Below are 12880 nucleotides of genomic sequence, written 5' to 3'. Positions count from 1 at the left end.
GTAATACAGTGGGAAGAAAAATCAAAGACAATGATAGAATTTGTAAGAATCCACATAGTAAATGAATTGAGAGAAATACAAACAGGAAGGGATATTGGTACAAAACAATGTATATATGATAAATGAAAAACTGAACTTTTATACCTGTTATCTTCAAGCACAGCTACCTTAATTTTAAAATGTATCTGCATAACTTTAGATCCCATCATTTAGTTTGATGACTGAAAATTCAATGAGTTTGAAAATCTAGGAAACAAATATTGTAGACATATAGTTCTGAAAAGCTATGCCAAAAGAAATAGAAGGATTATTGATCCATCTGGATAGTATATCTTCCTATATTTCTAAAAATAGTTATGTATTTTCTTAAAGGAAATACTGAGACATACCCTTCTCATGATGGAGATGGAATCTGTGGATAGAAATCTTGGATATCGCACTTCATCATTCACAATGCTGTCAAAAACTTCTTCTTCGTCATCACCAGGAAAAGGTGACTAACAAGAGCAGAAAATAGAGTGTAATCATTTATTGTTAAATGTATAGTGGATTTAAACAACAGTCATCCCAAGTGCTCTTTCTTACCTCACCAACCAACATCTCATAGATAAGAACACCCAGTCCCCACCAGTCAACTGCTCTTGTGTATGACGTCTCTGTCAGCACTTCTGGAGCGAGAAATTCAGGAGTGCCACAAAATGTACTCGTTCGATCTCCAAAACCCATACCTGAAGTTAATGATGACAAATGAGCCAATCACTTGTAGTTAAACATATTTTGGAGTGTGCAGTTATACAATTAAAATTATCTTTAATAACAGTACATAATAAATTGAGTCATTCAAGAAATATACTTCTGAGTTCACAGTTGTGCAGGTGCTGAATAGAATATCGCAGACCATAGGGAAACATGTTATGACTACAAAAATAATACCTGAGGGGGAGCTGCCAGCAAAAGTGGTGGATACATGTTGATTGCAATACTTAAGAGAAGTCTGGATAAGTACATAGATGGGAGGGGTGTGGAAGGCTATGGTCCAGGTACAGGTTGATGGAATTTGGCAGAATAACAGTTCAGCACAGATTAAAGGGCATGTTTCTATGCTGTAGATGATTTTAATTATAAAAACGTTACAGCATGAGTTTTAATTTGGGGTCATAATACTTATATAAATTATGATTTGCATAATGAGAACAGGCCAATTGAACAAACTAATAACATAAGGCATTTTGCCACGGATCAATTATTGTGCTAACATGTGGAGAAATTTCAGGAACAGTGAACTTCAAGAATTTAAGTACCTACCCTCCTTACAAAGACCAAAGTCTGCAATCTTGACATAGCCGTCACTGTCCAACAACAGATTATCTAGCTTTAAGTCTCTGGAAGATGACAAGATATGCATTAAATCATTGTCATTATACATTTGCTGAAGATTTGGAAACAAATCCATTGCCATTCAATAGCATTGGGGTTAAGAGGGCAGGAGTAAGAGCAGGGAACAAGTTGTTATTTTCTCCTGTTGTACAGTTCAGATAGCTACATGTATATTGATGGAGATAACTTAAAGCACAAGTTCAGCTTTGAAAAACTCCTTCCACTTGAGCTTTGCCAAATAACGTCAAGTTGAAATAGAGTGCTGTTTATTTGCTACTGAAAGATACACTTTGGTCTACTGTGCACATCCTTGCTCATAAAAAAAAGGCCATTTGTCCAATGTGCCCATGCTGTAAATTTGATGGAGTTATTCAATTAATATCACTCCCATGCTCTTTTTCCTCAGCCTTAGAGCTTTGCCCTTCAAGCATTCATCTAATTATTACTTACCAGTGAGTCTACTTTCAATAGACAGGCAGTGCGCAACGGAGCACAAATCCCCATTTCTGGCAATCACTTCAAATTTACATCCTCAATTTTTCTACTCTTCCACAACTGAAAACAGATTCCATCAAATCCATTCAGGAGTTCCAACAACTTTATTAAATCTCCTATTAAACTTCTCTGATTAAAGAGATACTCCCATTTTCTCTAGTCTCCACAGAATGGCAGCTACTCATCCCGAGTACCATTCAATTAAATCATTTCTGGAATCACTTCAAAGCTTTAGCATCCTTCCTAAAGTTCAGAACCAGTTAACATCACATAGAAACCAATTAGTCATAATAACAATTCAATATTACTTTCTTACACTTGTATATTTTAATCCAAGCAGGGTTCCAATATTTTTTTAAGGCAGACTTTTCAATTTGTTCTCTCACTTCAAGAATGTGTTCACATGCTCACCCAGGCCTTTCTGCATATCCACCCTTTTTTAAATTGCACCATTTAATTCACATGGTCTTTCCTTATTCTTCACATTGCTCAGTACAAGTTTCATTGGCCACACGTTTTTCTACAAAGTTTGAAATTATGCTCAAGACATAAAAAGGAGCAAAGGGTCACAATACCAATTTAGGGGATCATTGCTTCACTATTTAACTTTGGTTATAAAAAACAATCATTTTATTCTCCATTCTGCCAATTAACCAATTTGAAAACTGTGTTACTGCCACTCCTATATCCCATGGGTTTTCATTTTGTTAATGACTATATTTCCAAATGCTTTTGAACTTAATCAACATAAAAAGTTCATCTGCACAGCAGTAATCTTCACTAACCTCATCTCTTATAAATTAGTAAAACACGACCCTTAATAAACCACAGCATCTCCTTATTTGCCTACAATTTTGCAACTAGAAAATCATTTTGTCCCAAGTACTGTTTTTGAAGGCTTTCTTATCACTGAGGCTAAAAACAAGTTGCTAGCCTCCACTTTTTCCCTTTAACCTGGTATTTCAATAGTCTGCAAAGAGATCAACAATCAAGGGATTACTCTCAGACTCCAACCAATACTAATCCTTTTTTCTTAATCTGGAGACAAAATTTACTGTTAACAGATTACATTTGATGACAAATGCTCAGAGAAGGTTTGTAAAGGTCAACTGATAAACATTTATTCAGTTTCTGGGTTAAAATTAGAATATCAGGAGGAACCACCAAGCAGTAATCTCATCAAAGGATTCAAATTATATTATCTGAAAGGCCCAAGATAACATTACCAATTCAATTACTTCCAAATACCTGTTACAGGCTTTCATTTGTTCAAGGAATGTAAAGCTGCTGCAAAGCAATCACATATTTCTGCATCAAATAATCTTAGTAGTGCATCACCCTTCCCCCAAACCAGATTTTGCCAATGCACTGTTTACTTCTCATGTACGTTAAGCTATGTTTAGTGATCGATATTGGAGCAGTGTTTAGGAAATTGGCCTAGTAGTTAAAACTGCAATTTGCAGAGATTTATCAAGAAAGCAAATTTATTTTGTCAGCAATCAAGTGTGAATATACAACATTTCTGATAGTTGGAGTAAAGTGTATCATTAATTCTGCACTTGTTAATAAATTAGGGAATGATTCAAAAATGAGGCTATGGCATACAACAAGAATTGTAGGGTCTTTGGAAGGAACAGAGGGGTCTTGGAATACAAGTCCTTGGATTAACCATATAACCAAATAACAATTACAGCACGGAAACAGCTATCTCGGCCCTTCTAGTCCGTGCTGAACTCTTACTCTCACCTAGTCCCACCGACCTGCACTCAGCCCATAACCCTCCATTCCTTTCCTGTCCATATAGCTGTCCAATTTAACTTTAAACGACAACATCGAACCTGCCTCAACACCTTTCGCTGGAAGCTCGTTCCACACAGCTACCACTCTCTGAGTAAAGAAGTTACCCCTCATGTTACCCTAATCTTTTGCCCTTTAACTCTCAACTCATGTCCTCTTGTTTGAATCTCCCCCACTCTCAATGGAAAAAGCCTATCCACGTCAACTCTATCGATCCCTCTCATAATTTTAAATACCTTTATCAAGTCCCCCCTCAACCTTTTATGTTCCAAAGGATAAAGACCTTTCTCTGTAACTTAGGTGATGAAACCCAGGTAACATTCTAGTAAATCTTCTCTGTACTCTCCCTATTTTGTTGACATCTTTCCTATAATTCGGTGACCAGAACTGTACACAATACTCCAAATTTGGCCTCACCAATGCCTTGTACAATTTCAACATTACATCCCAACTCCTATACTCAATGCTCTGATTTATAAAGGCCAGCATACCAAAAGCTTTCTTCACCACCCTATCCACATGAGATTCCACCTTAAGGGAACTATGCACCATTATTCCTAGATCCCTCTGTTCTATTGCATTTTTCAATGCCCTACCATTTACCATGTATGTCCTATTTTGATTAGTCCTACCAAAATATAGCACCTCACATTTATCAGCATTAAACTCCATCTGCCATCTTTCAGCTCACTCTTCTAACTGGCCAAAATCTCTCTGCAAGCTTTGAAAACCTACTTCATTATCCACAACTCCATCTATCTTAGTATCATCTGCATACTTACTCATCCAATTTACCACCCCATCATCCAGATCATTAATGTATATGACAAACAACATTAGACCCACTACAGATCCCTGAGGCACACCACTAGTCACCAGCCTCCAATCTGACAAACAGTTATCCACCACTACTCTCTGGCGTCTCCCATCCAGCCACTGCTGAATCCATTTTACTACTTCAATACCTAGTGATTGAACCTTCCTAACTAACCTTCCGTGTGGAACCTTGTCAAAGGCCTTACTGAAGTCCATATAGACAACATCCACCACTTTACCCTCGTCAACTTTCCTAGTAACCTCTTCAAAAATTTCAATAAGATTTGTCAAACATGACTTTCCACGCACAAGTCCATGTTGACTGTTCCTAATCAGACCCTGTCTATCCAGATTAATTATATATACCATCCCTAAGAATACTTTCCATCAATTTACCCACCACTGACGTCAAACTCACAGGCCAGTAATTGCTAGGTTTACTCTTAGAACCCTTTTTAAACAATGGAACAACATGAGCAATATGCCAATCCTCCGGCACCATCCTCTGCTATTTCCACACTAACTTCCCTCAAGGTCCTAGGGAATATCCTGTCAGGACCCGGAGACTTACCCACTTTTATATTCCTTAAAAGCTCCAGTACTTCCTCTTCTTTAATCAACATCGTTTTCATAACTTCTCTACCTGTTTCCCGTTTACACAATTCAATATCCTTCTCCTTAGTGAATACCGAAGAAAAGAAATTGTTCAGAATCTTCCCCATCTCTTTTGGCTCCACACATAGCTGTCCACTCTGATTCTCTAAGGGACCAATTTTATCCCTCACTATGCTTTTGCTATTAATATAACTGTAGAAACCCTTGGGATTTATTGTCACCTTACTTGGCAAAGCAACCTCATATCTTTTAGCTTTTCTAATTTCTTTCTTAAGATTCTTTTTACATTCTTTATATTTCTTGAGCACGTCATTTACTCCATACTACCTATATTTATTGTAGATATCTCTCTTTTTCAGAATCAAGTTTCCAATATCCCTTGAAAACCATGGCTCTCTCAAACTTTTAACCTTTCCTTTCAACCTAACAGGAACATAAAGATTCTGTACCCTCAAAATTTCACCTTTAAATAACCTCCATTTCTCTATTACATTCTTCCCATAAAACAAACTGTCCCAATCCACTCCTTCTAAATCTTTTGCATCTCCTCAAAGTTAGCTTTTCTCCAATCAAAAATCTCAACCCTGGGTCCAGACCTATCCTTCTCCATAATTATACTGAAACTAATACAATTGTGATCACTGGATCCGAAGTGCTCCCTAACACAAACTTCCATCACCTGACCTATCTCATTCCCTAACAGGAGATCCAACACTGCCCCTTCTCTAGTTGGTACCTCTATGTATTGCTGCAAAAAATTATCCTGCACACATTTTACAAACTCCAAACCATCCAGCCCTTTTACAGTATGGGCTTCCCAGTCTATGTGTGGAAAATTAAAATCTCCCACAATCACAACCTTGTGCTTACTACAAATATCTGCTATCTCCTTACAAATTTGCTCCTCGAATTCCCGCTCCCCATTTGGTGGTCTATAATATACCCCTAAAAGTGTTACTACACCTTTCCCATTCCTCAATTCCACCCAAATAGCCTCTCTAGATGAGCCCTTTAATCTACCTTGCCAGAGCACTGCTGTAATATTTTCTCTGACAAGCAATGCAACACCTCCCCCTCTTGTCCCTCCGATTCTATCACACCTGAAACAATTAAATCCAGGAATATTTAGTTGCCAATCACACCCCTCCTGTAGCCATGTTTCACTAATAGCTACCACATCATATTTCCAGGTATCAATCCATACTTTAAGCTCATCCACCTTTCTTATAATGCTCCTAGCATTAAAATAAATGCATTTAAGAAATTTTCCACCTCTTACTCGCTGTTTATCACTAACGGTGCAAAAAACTTTACTATTTTCTTTTTCTTCCTTCTCCCCTACATCTGTTCCAACACTCTGGTTGCACTTCTCCCTTGTATCGTTTAAATCCACCAGAGCCTCTCTAGCAAACCTATCTGCAAGAATATTTGTCCTCCTCCAGTTCAGATGTAAACCGGCCTGCCGGAACCGGTCCCACCTTCTCTGGAAAACTGCCCAATTATCTATAAATCTGACGCCCTCCCTCCTGCACCATGTCTTCAGCTATGTGTCGATCTGCACTATCTTACTATTTATAAACCCACCTGCACGTGGAACTGGAAGCAATCTTGAGATTGCTATCCTGGAGGTCCTGTCCTTTAACTTGGAGTCTAACTCCCTAAACTCACCTTTCAGGACCTCCTCACTCTTCCTACCCATGTCATTGGTCCCTACATGGACTACGACATCCGGCTGGCTGCTCACCCTCCCTCTTGAGAATACTGAGAATCGATCCGAGATATCGCGGACCTTGGCACCAGGGAGGCAACAAACCATCCGGGATTCTCGATCTCTTCCAGAGAACCTCTCATCTGTCCCCCTATTGAATCTCCTATCACTACTGCTCTCCTCTTTTCCCTCCTTCCCTTCTGAATTGAGGGTCCCATCTCGGTGCCAGAGACGCAACCACTGCAACTTGTCCCAGGATTCTTGAAGATGATAACAAGGGAAGATAACATGGTTAGGAAAGCATATGAGATCCTGGTCTTCATTAGGCAGGGGACTGAATACGAAGTTAAAAAAAGTTCAAAGTACATTTATTATTACAGTACATACTGTTTATGTCACCATATAATACCATGTGACTCATTTTCTTGCAGGCATTCACAGTAAATACAAAGAAACACAATGAAATCAATGAAAAAATGTACAAGACGGACAAATAACCAATGTGTAAAGGAGAACTGTGCAAATAGAAGGGAGGGAGGGAGTGAACGTCGACTCAGACCATGAGAGGCCTGCGTCGGGCATTTTCATGCCTTACAAGGCGCAGATTGGAAGTCTGTGTGGGGCGCTACTCCTCACACAGACACTAGAGCAATGTGTGGTTAAGTGCCTTGCTCAAGGACACAAACATGCTGCCACAGCTGAGGCTCGAACTAGCGACCTTCAGATCACCAAACGCCTCAACCACTTGGCCACGTGCCCAACACAAATAGAAAAAAAACCCAAGATAATAATAAATAAGCAATACATATGGAGAACATGAGATGCTGAGTTCCTGCAAGTGAGTACATAGGTTGTGGGAACAGCTCAGCTTCAGGGTTTTGAATACAAAATTCAGTAGCAGGAAGTTATGCTCCAACTTTATAAAACCTTGGTCAAACCTCAACTGAAATAGAGCGTGCAATTCTGTCACCATGTTGTGAGAAGGATGTAAAAGTGCTGGAGAATATGCAAAGATTCACCAGGGTGTTTCCTTGGATAAAACAGTTGTGAGGAGAAACTGGAGAACCTGGTCTGTTCTTACGGAGCAGAAGAAGTCAAGAGGGGACATGATTGAGTTATATAAAACTGAGGGTCATAGACAGAGTGCAACAAGCTTCCCTACAACAGAGGAAGACAAAACAGGAACATGCAGATTTAGGGATACAGGGAAAGAAATTCAGGCAGAATACCAGGGAACCACTTTCACCCAGAGTGAGAGGCACCTGGAATGTACTTCCTGAAACTGGGCTGCTGACAGCATTTAAGGAGTGTTTGAAGAGATGAGCACTTAAATTGCTTAGACATAGAAGGGTGTGGACCAAGTGCTGAGAGAAAGAGTGATTATAGAAGGGTACCCACTGTTCAGCATGGATGAGTGGGGCCAAATTGCCTAGAGTGATATATGACTCCGATATTATTAACAATGAGCTGGGCGGTGCCACTCTTTGGGCTGGAAGGGCCAGTTCCACACTACATCTCTAAATAAAATAAATATATAAAATTGTTGTACACAGTTGGCCTTTCTGGGGAAAATGTACTTAGAAGTGGGTAAGTAAGGATGGAGAAGGAGAGAAAATGCCACCTTCCCAACTAAGCAGGTCTGAAAAAGATCACCATCCTGGACAGTAATTGCTGTTCTCTCCATAGATACTGCCCGACCCACTGAGTATTTACAGAATTCTCTAATTTCAGATTCTAGCAAATGTGTTTTGTATCTCAGTTGTTTTCCCCATTTATCCTCTACTTGCACCTCCTCCACACAGATCAGCAGATTCGCAAACCTCAGCACCCTCTCCTGACCACAAGTACCATTTTCATCATTTAGTTTCCTGGTCTCCAGGCTCTCCTTACCCTTTCAATCCTGCCTGCTCCTCTGAACCTTAAAAGACAATATTTCATCAGTCTGAAATATCCATTCCATTTGTCTTTAGAGAATCTTTCTTAGATCTATTTCCAGCAATTATATCTTCTTTGTTTTTCCAATTAACAATTATGGTCCTGTTACTTACCTGTAAACTATCTTGTGTTCATGTAAATACTGCAAACCAAGGACCACACATGCAGCATAGAACCTATCAAAGAAAAGTTGAAAATCACTGTAAGCAAAAGCACGCTTTAAATTCAACTGCACGCACATAAAATATGCTAATTAGAAATGATTAACACATACAACACTCGCTCTCCCTTGGAAGTGCTTTGCTTTCAGCTCTTGCAAGCTGTGCCAATACCAGGCAAAACTCTTCACCTGCATATCTACTCAGGTTCTTAGTCTCTCTATGAGGTCTGAATGAGCACTGGAAGGTCAGTCAGTAAAATGACTGCATAAGGACCCATTCTGAATCTTCTGCTCGGCCTGTGATCTTGACTTGAGAGAAGAGGAAGAATTTTGTGAGCTGTAGTCTGACTGTACACTCAAGATGAGATTTACTGACCAGTCCCGGACTAATTCTGGAATTCTGTGAAAGAGGAGTATCCTGCCATTCATAGGAAAGCAATGAACATTTTGTTCCAGTTTTCAACTTCTTACATGTGTGAGCAAGCTTTTTCTTGTTTAACAAGCATTAAGAGCAAGGATAGAAATCGTCTTTCAGTTGAAGGTGAAATCTGTGTGTGCTTATCTCAAATTCCACCCAGAATTGAGTATTTTTGCAACAAAAAACAAGCACAGGTATCATGTGCTGGGCCTATATTTGAGCCTGATCATGTCAGTTAATAGGAAAACATTTTTACCAAAGTCTTGTATAAAATTGTGTCTCAGGCTAAGTTTTATTTATATACCTTCCCTGGTTTTTAGTAACTTTACTATTCGACATTGTCAACAAATTTTCATGCTGTTAATAGCATTAATTAAAATTGATTTACAACCTTTATTTAAATTAAATCTACTGAGCTTACCTTTAGAAAAATTAAATCCCATCTTGGCTTAAGCCAATGCTTGCCTTATGAGTTTTTAAAATATATGAAAGGGAAAGAAAGACTAATTTCAAGAAAGGTAATCTAAGCTTAACGACCTATTTTTTTCCAAGAAAGTTTCATTCTCTACTCAAAAGGCAATTATTTTTGGATTATTATATCTACACCTTACTGATCACGCTAACGTACTGTGAGCTGTAGATATAATAATTTTATGCAGGGGTTCCCCAAGACCTGAAAATTATTTCAAGGGTTCCTCCAGGGTAAAAAGTTTGAGAAAGGCTGATCTAATATTTACTGAGCAACTTAGTGACCAGTCTATTGTCACTGATTAATGGAATGTTGGTTAGAAAAATCTCCTGTCACCCCTTAATGAACTTAGTGAGGAGGGGCTTGCCTTCTAAATGGCACAGTAATCGTTCTGTGGTTATTTTTCCTTTCACCATTCTGAACTAATCAGCACTGTAAACACCAATTGACGTTAGTAAATGATTGCAAAGTCTTTCCCAGAGTAGAAATGTCATGTGATAGAAGGACATAGCTGTAAGGTTGGAGGCGAAAAGTTGAAAGGACTAAGTTTTCTTTTACACAAAGAATGGTAGGAACCTGGAATATACTGCCAGGAGTGGTGGTAGAAGCTGACAGGATAGGGATATTTAGAGGCATTTAGACAGGCACATGAAAATGTAGGGAATGAAGGGATATAGACCAATTAACCAATTTCCCCCGGGATCAATAAAGTATGAATATGACTATGATATAGATGTGTAGAGAGATATGCTCAGTTTAATTTGCCATCATGGTCAGCCCAGATATGATAGGTTGTAGGGCCTGTTTCTTTGCTATTCTATTTTTATACAATAAAACTGGGAATTAATCTTGCAAGAAAGATTTACATTAAATATTTAAAGGTGGAATGGACACTGAAATGTTCTGCAAAGCCAGTCTTACATAAACCATGCACCAGAAGTCAGCATTAATACTTACACGGCCCTGGGTTCGGAGAACACGTCAGCATGGATGTGCATCATCAAATCTCCACCTGGCGCATACTCCATAACAAAACATACATGATCTTTGGTCTGAAAACACGCAAAGAGATTGACCAAAAACGGATGCCGGACGCTATTCACAGTCTCAAATATTCTTTTCTCACACATAAGGCTACAAGTGAAAAAAGAAAAAAAAACTTAAGTTTTGCACTGAGGGAATGAACAGAATTCAGACAAAAAATATTCATTTGCTATTGCAAAAATTTCAAAATGCTATTAGTTTCAAGTGTACATTTATTGTATAACTAAAGGTGTTTTTCATCAGTACTTTAAATAATGTTGCCATAATGGAGCTAGTGCTCAAATTCAAGCCTAACATCTATGAGTGGATCTATAACCTATAGGCACATGTTTGTTTCACTTTAAGTAGAATTATGCAAAAGCGATACTGGTTTAAAAATGTAACCACAGAAAACAGTATAAAAACAAATGTCCATATTCAGCACAGAAGATAGCACTGGATAATAATCAAAGAAAAGATAACTTGTTCTAAAAAGAAATACAAGTTCAGATTTAATTGTCATTCAACCATACATGAATACAGCCAAACGAAACAATGCCATGAGCAAGCTCCAGGGCCAAGATGCAAACACAGTACCAACAGTCATACACAGCAGAAGGCACCTATAGCACATATAAAAAAGCAAACACATAAGATAGCAGTAAAATATAGCCACACACAAAAAATATAGTCCAAGTTCCTGAGTCCATGAACGTTGCAGCAGTCTGCAGTGGAACACAATACGGCTTGTCTGCTGTGAACACCAGAGCCAGCACGGACTCCAGTTTGGACACAGTGCCATACCACCGCCAGTGGTGTGCACCAACTCCAACGTCTCTCTTCTGGGCAGCTGTAAACAGGCGATACTGTGGCTTGAGGCTTAGTCCTTGCTTCGGCTCAGGTCATGCAGCTCTCCTGCAGTCCGCCCGTCAATAAACCAGTGAATCGTACTTGCATCATTCCACGTTAACCATGCAAAAACAGGGTCTTGTAATCACAAGAAAAGTGACTAAGTCGATCACTTGCTGTTCGACTGCACACCGCCTTTCAGTGCCAACTCCTCTGACTCCTCCCTGATGCAGGCACACCACACGATCCACACCAAGTCCAGATCCTTCAGTTTCTCCACCAATGAGTAAATTGTTGATGGCGTAGGCCTGTAGTACTTTAAATTCTTAATGTCCAGCAGGGTGTTGCTATCGTTAAAAATGTTTTTAAAAAAAAAGACATTAACACCTTTTGTTGACTCTGTAGAAGCTGCTGTGTCTGAACACACTGCCATTTTACTGGAATACATTTACTCCAGGTTCACCACGGCAACATGAAAGACTTTTCCTTCAGATGTTAGAAACAAAGGCATTCACTAATAATAGAGAATAGTGAATCAAAATCAGATATATCACTGGTTTAAATGACATGAAATTTGATGCTTTGCAGTAGTGCAAAGACAAAAGAATTACAATAAACTACATAACTAAATAGTGCATAATAAAAAGAATAACTAAGTAGTGTCCATAGGTTTGTAGATCATTCAGAATGGTGGGGGAGGGAGAAGCAGTTTCTAAATCGATGGGTGCAGGTCTTTAGCCAGAGGGTGGCAAATATCTGGAACTCATTACCACAGATGGCTGTGGACGCCAGGTATATTTAAAGTGGAGGTCGATAGGTTCTTGATTAGTAAGGACATCAAAGGTTAGAGGAAGAAGGCAGGAGAATGGGATTGACAGGGATAATCAGTCATGGTGGAATGGTGATAAAACACTTCATGGGCCAAATGGCCCAATTCTGCCCCTATGTCTTATGGCCTTCAGGCTCCTGTGCCACCTCCTTGAAGGTGGCAACAGCAATGGACTCTGGAAGACTTCACTGAACATTATTACCCCCTTTCATCAAACAAACTGATACTTTACATAAATAAGGTCACTACAGGCTTACCTGTCAACCTCATCACGAGCTACAATATCTCCTTTCTTCAAGGCCTTTATTGCAAACATTTCACCAGTGACTTTATATTCCGAAAGGAGAACCTGTGTTACAAACAAATTGCAGCTTGAGCATTTATTCTTT

The 12880-nt window shown here is 39.0% G+C and overlaps 1 protein-coding gene across 3 annotated transcripts in view; it reads right to left on the bottom strand.

The window, feature by feature from the left end:
- Window positions 1-12880, bottom strand: part of LOC140205760 (serine/threonine-protein kinase N2-like) — a 151853-nt gene that overhangs the window by 14381 nt on the left and 124592 nt on the right. For all 3 annotated transcript variants that reach the window (XM_072273376.1, XM_072273375.1, XM_072273377.1), the window contains exons 15-20: window positions 12749-12840; window positions 10748-10924; window positions 8857-8919; window positions 1306-1382; window positions 586-728; window positions 390-497 (exon numbers count right to left, since the gene is read on the bottom strand). In XM_072273376.1, coding sequence (XP_072129477.1) covers window positions 390-497; window positions 586-728; window positions 1306-1382; window positions 8857-8919; window positions 10748-10924; window positions 12749-12840 — 660 coding nt within the window. The remainder of the gene's footprint in view (window positions 1-389; window positions 498-585; window positions 729-1305; window positions 1383-8856; window positions 8920-10747; window positions 10925-12748; window positions 12841-12880) is intronic.

This window comes from Mobula birostris, chromosome 12 (genome assembly GCF_030028105.1).
Source record: "Mobula birostris isolate sMobBir1 chromosome 12, sMobBir1.hap1, whole genome shotgun sequence".
In the NCBI taxonomy this organism is placed as follows: Eukaryota; Metazoa; Chordata; class Chondrichthyes; order Myliobatiformes; family Myliobatidae; genus Mobula; species Mobula birostris.
The sequence above is the reverse complement of the archived record's forward strand: the minus strand, read 5'-3'. Positions and strand labels throughout refer to the sequence as shown.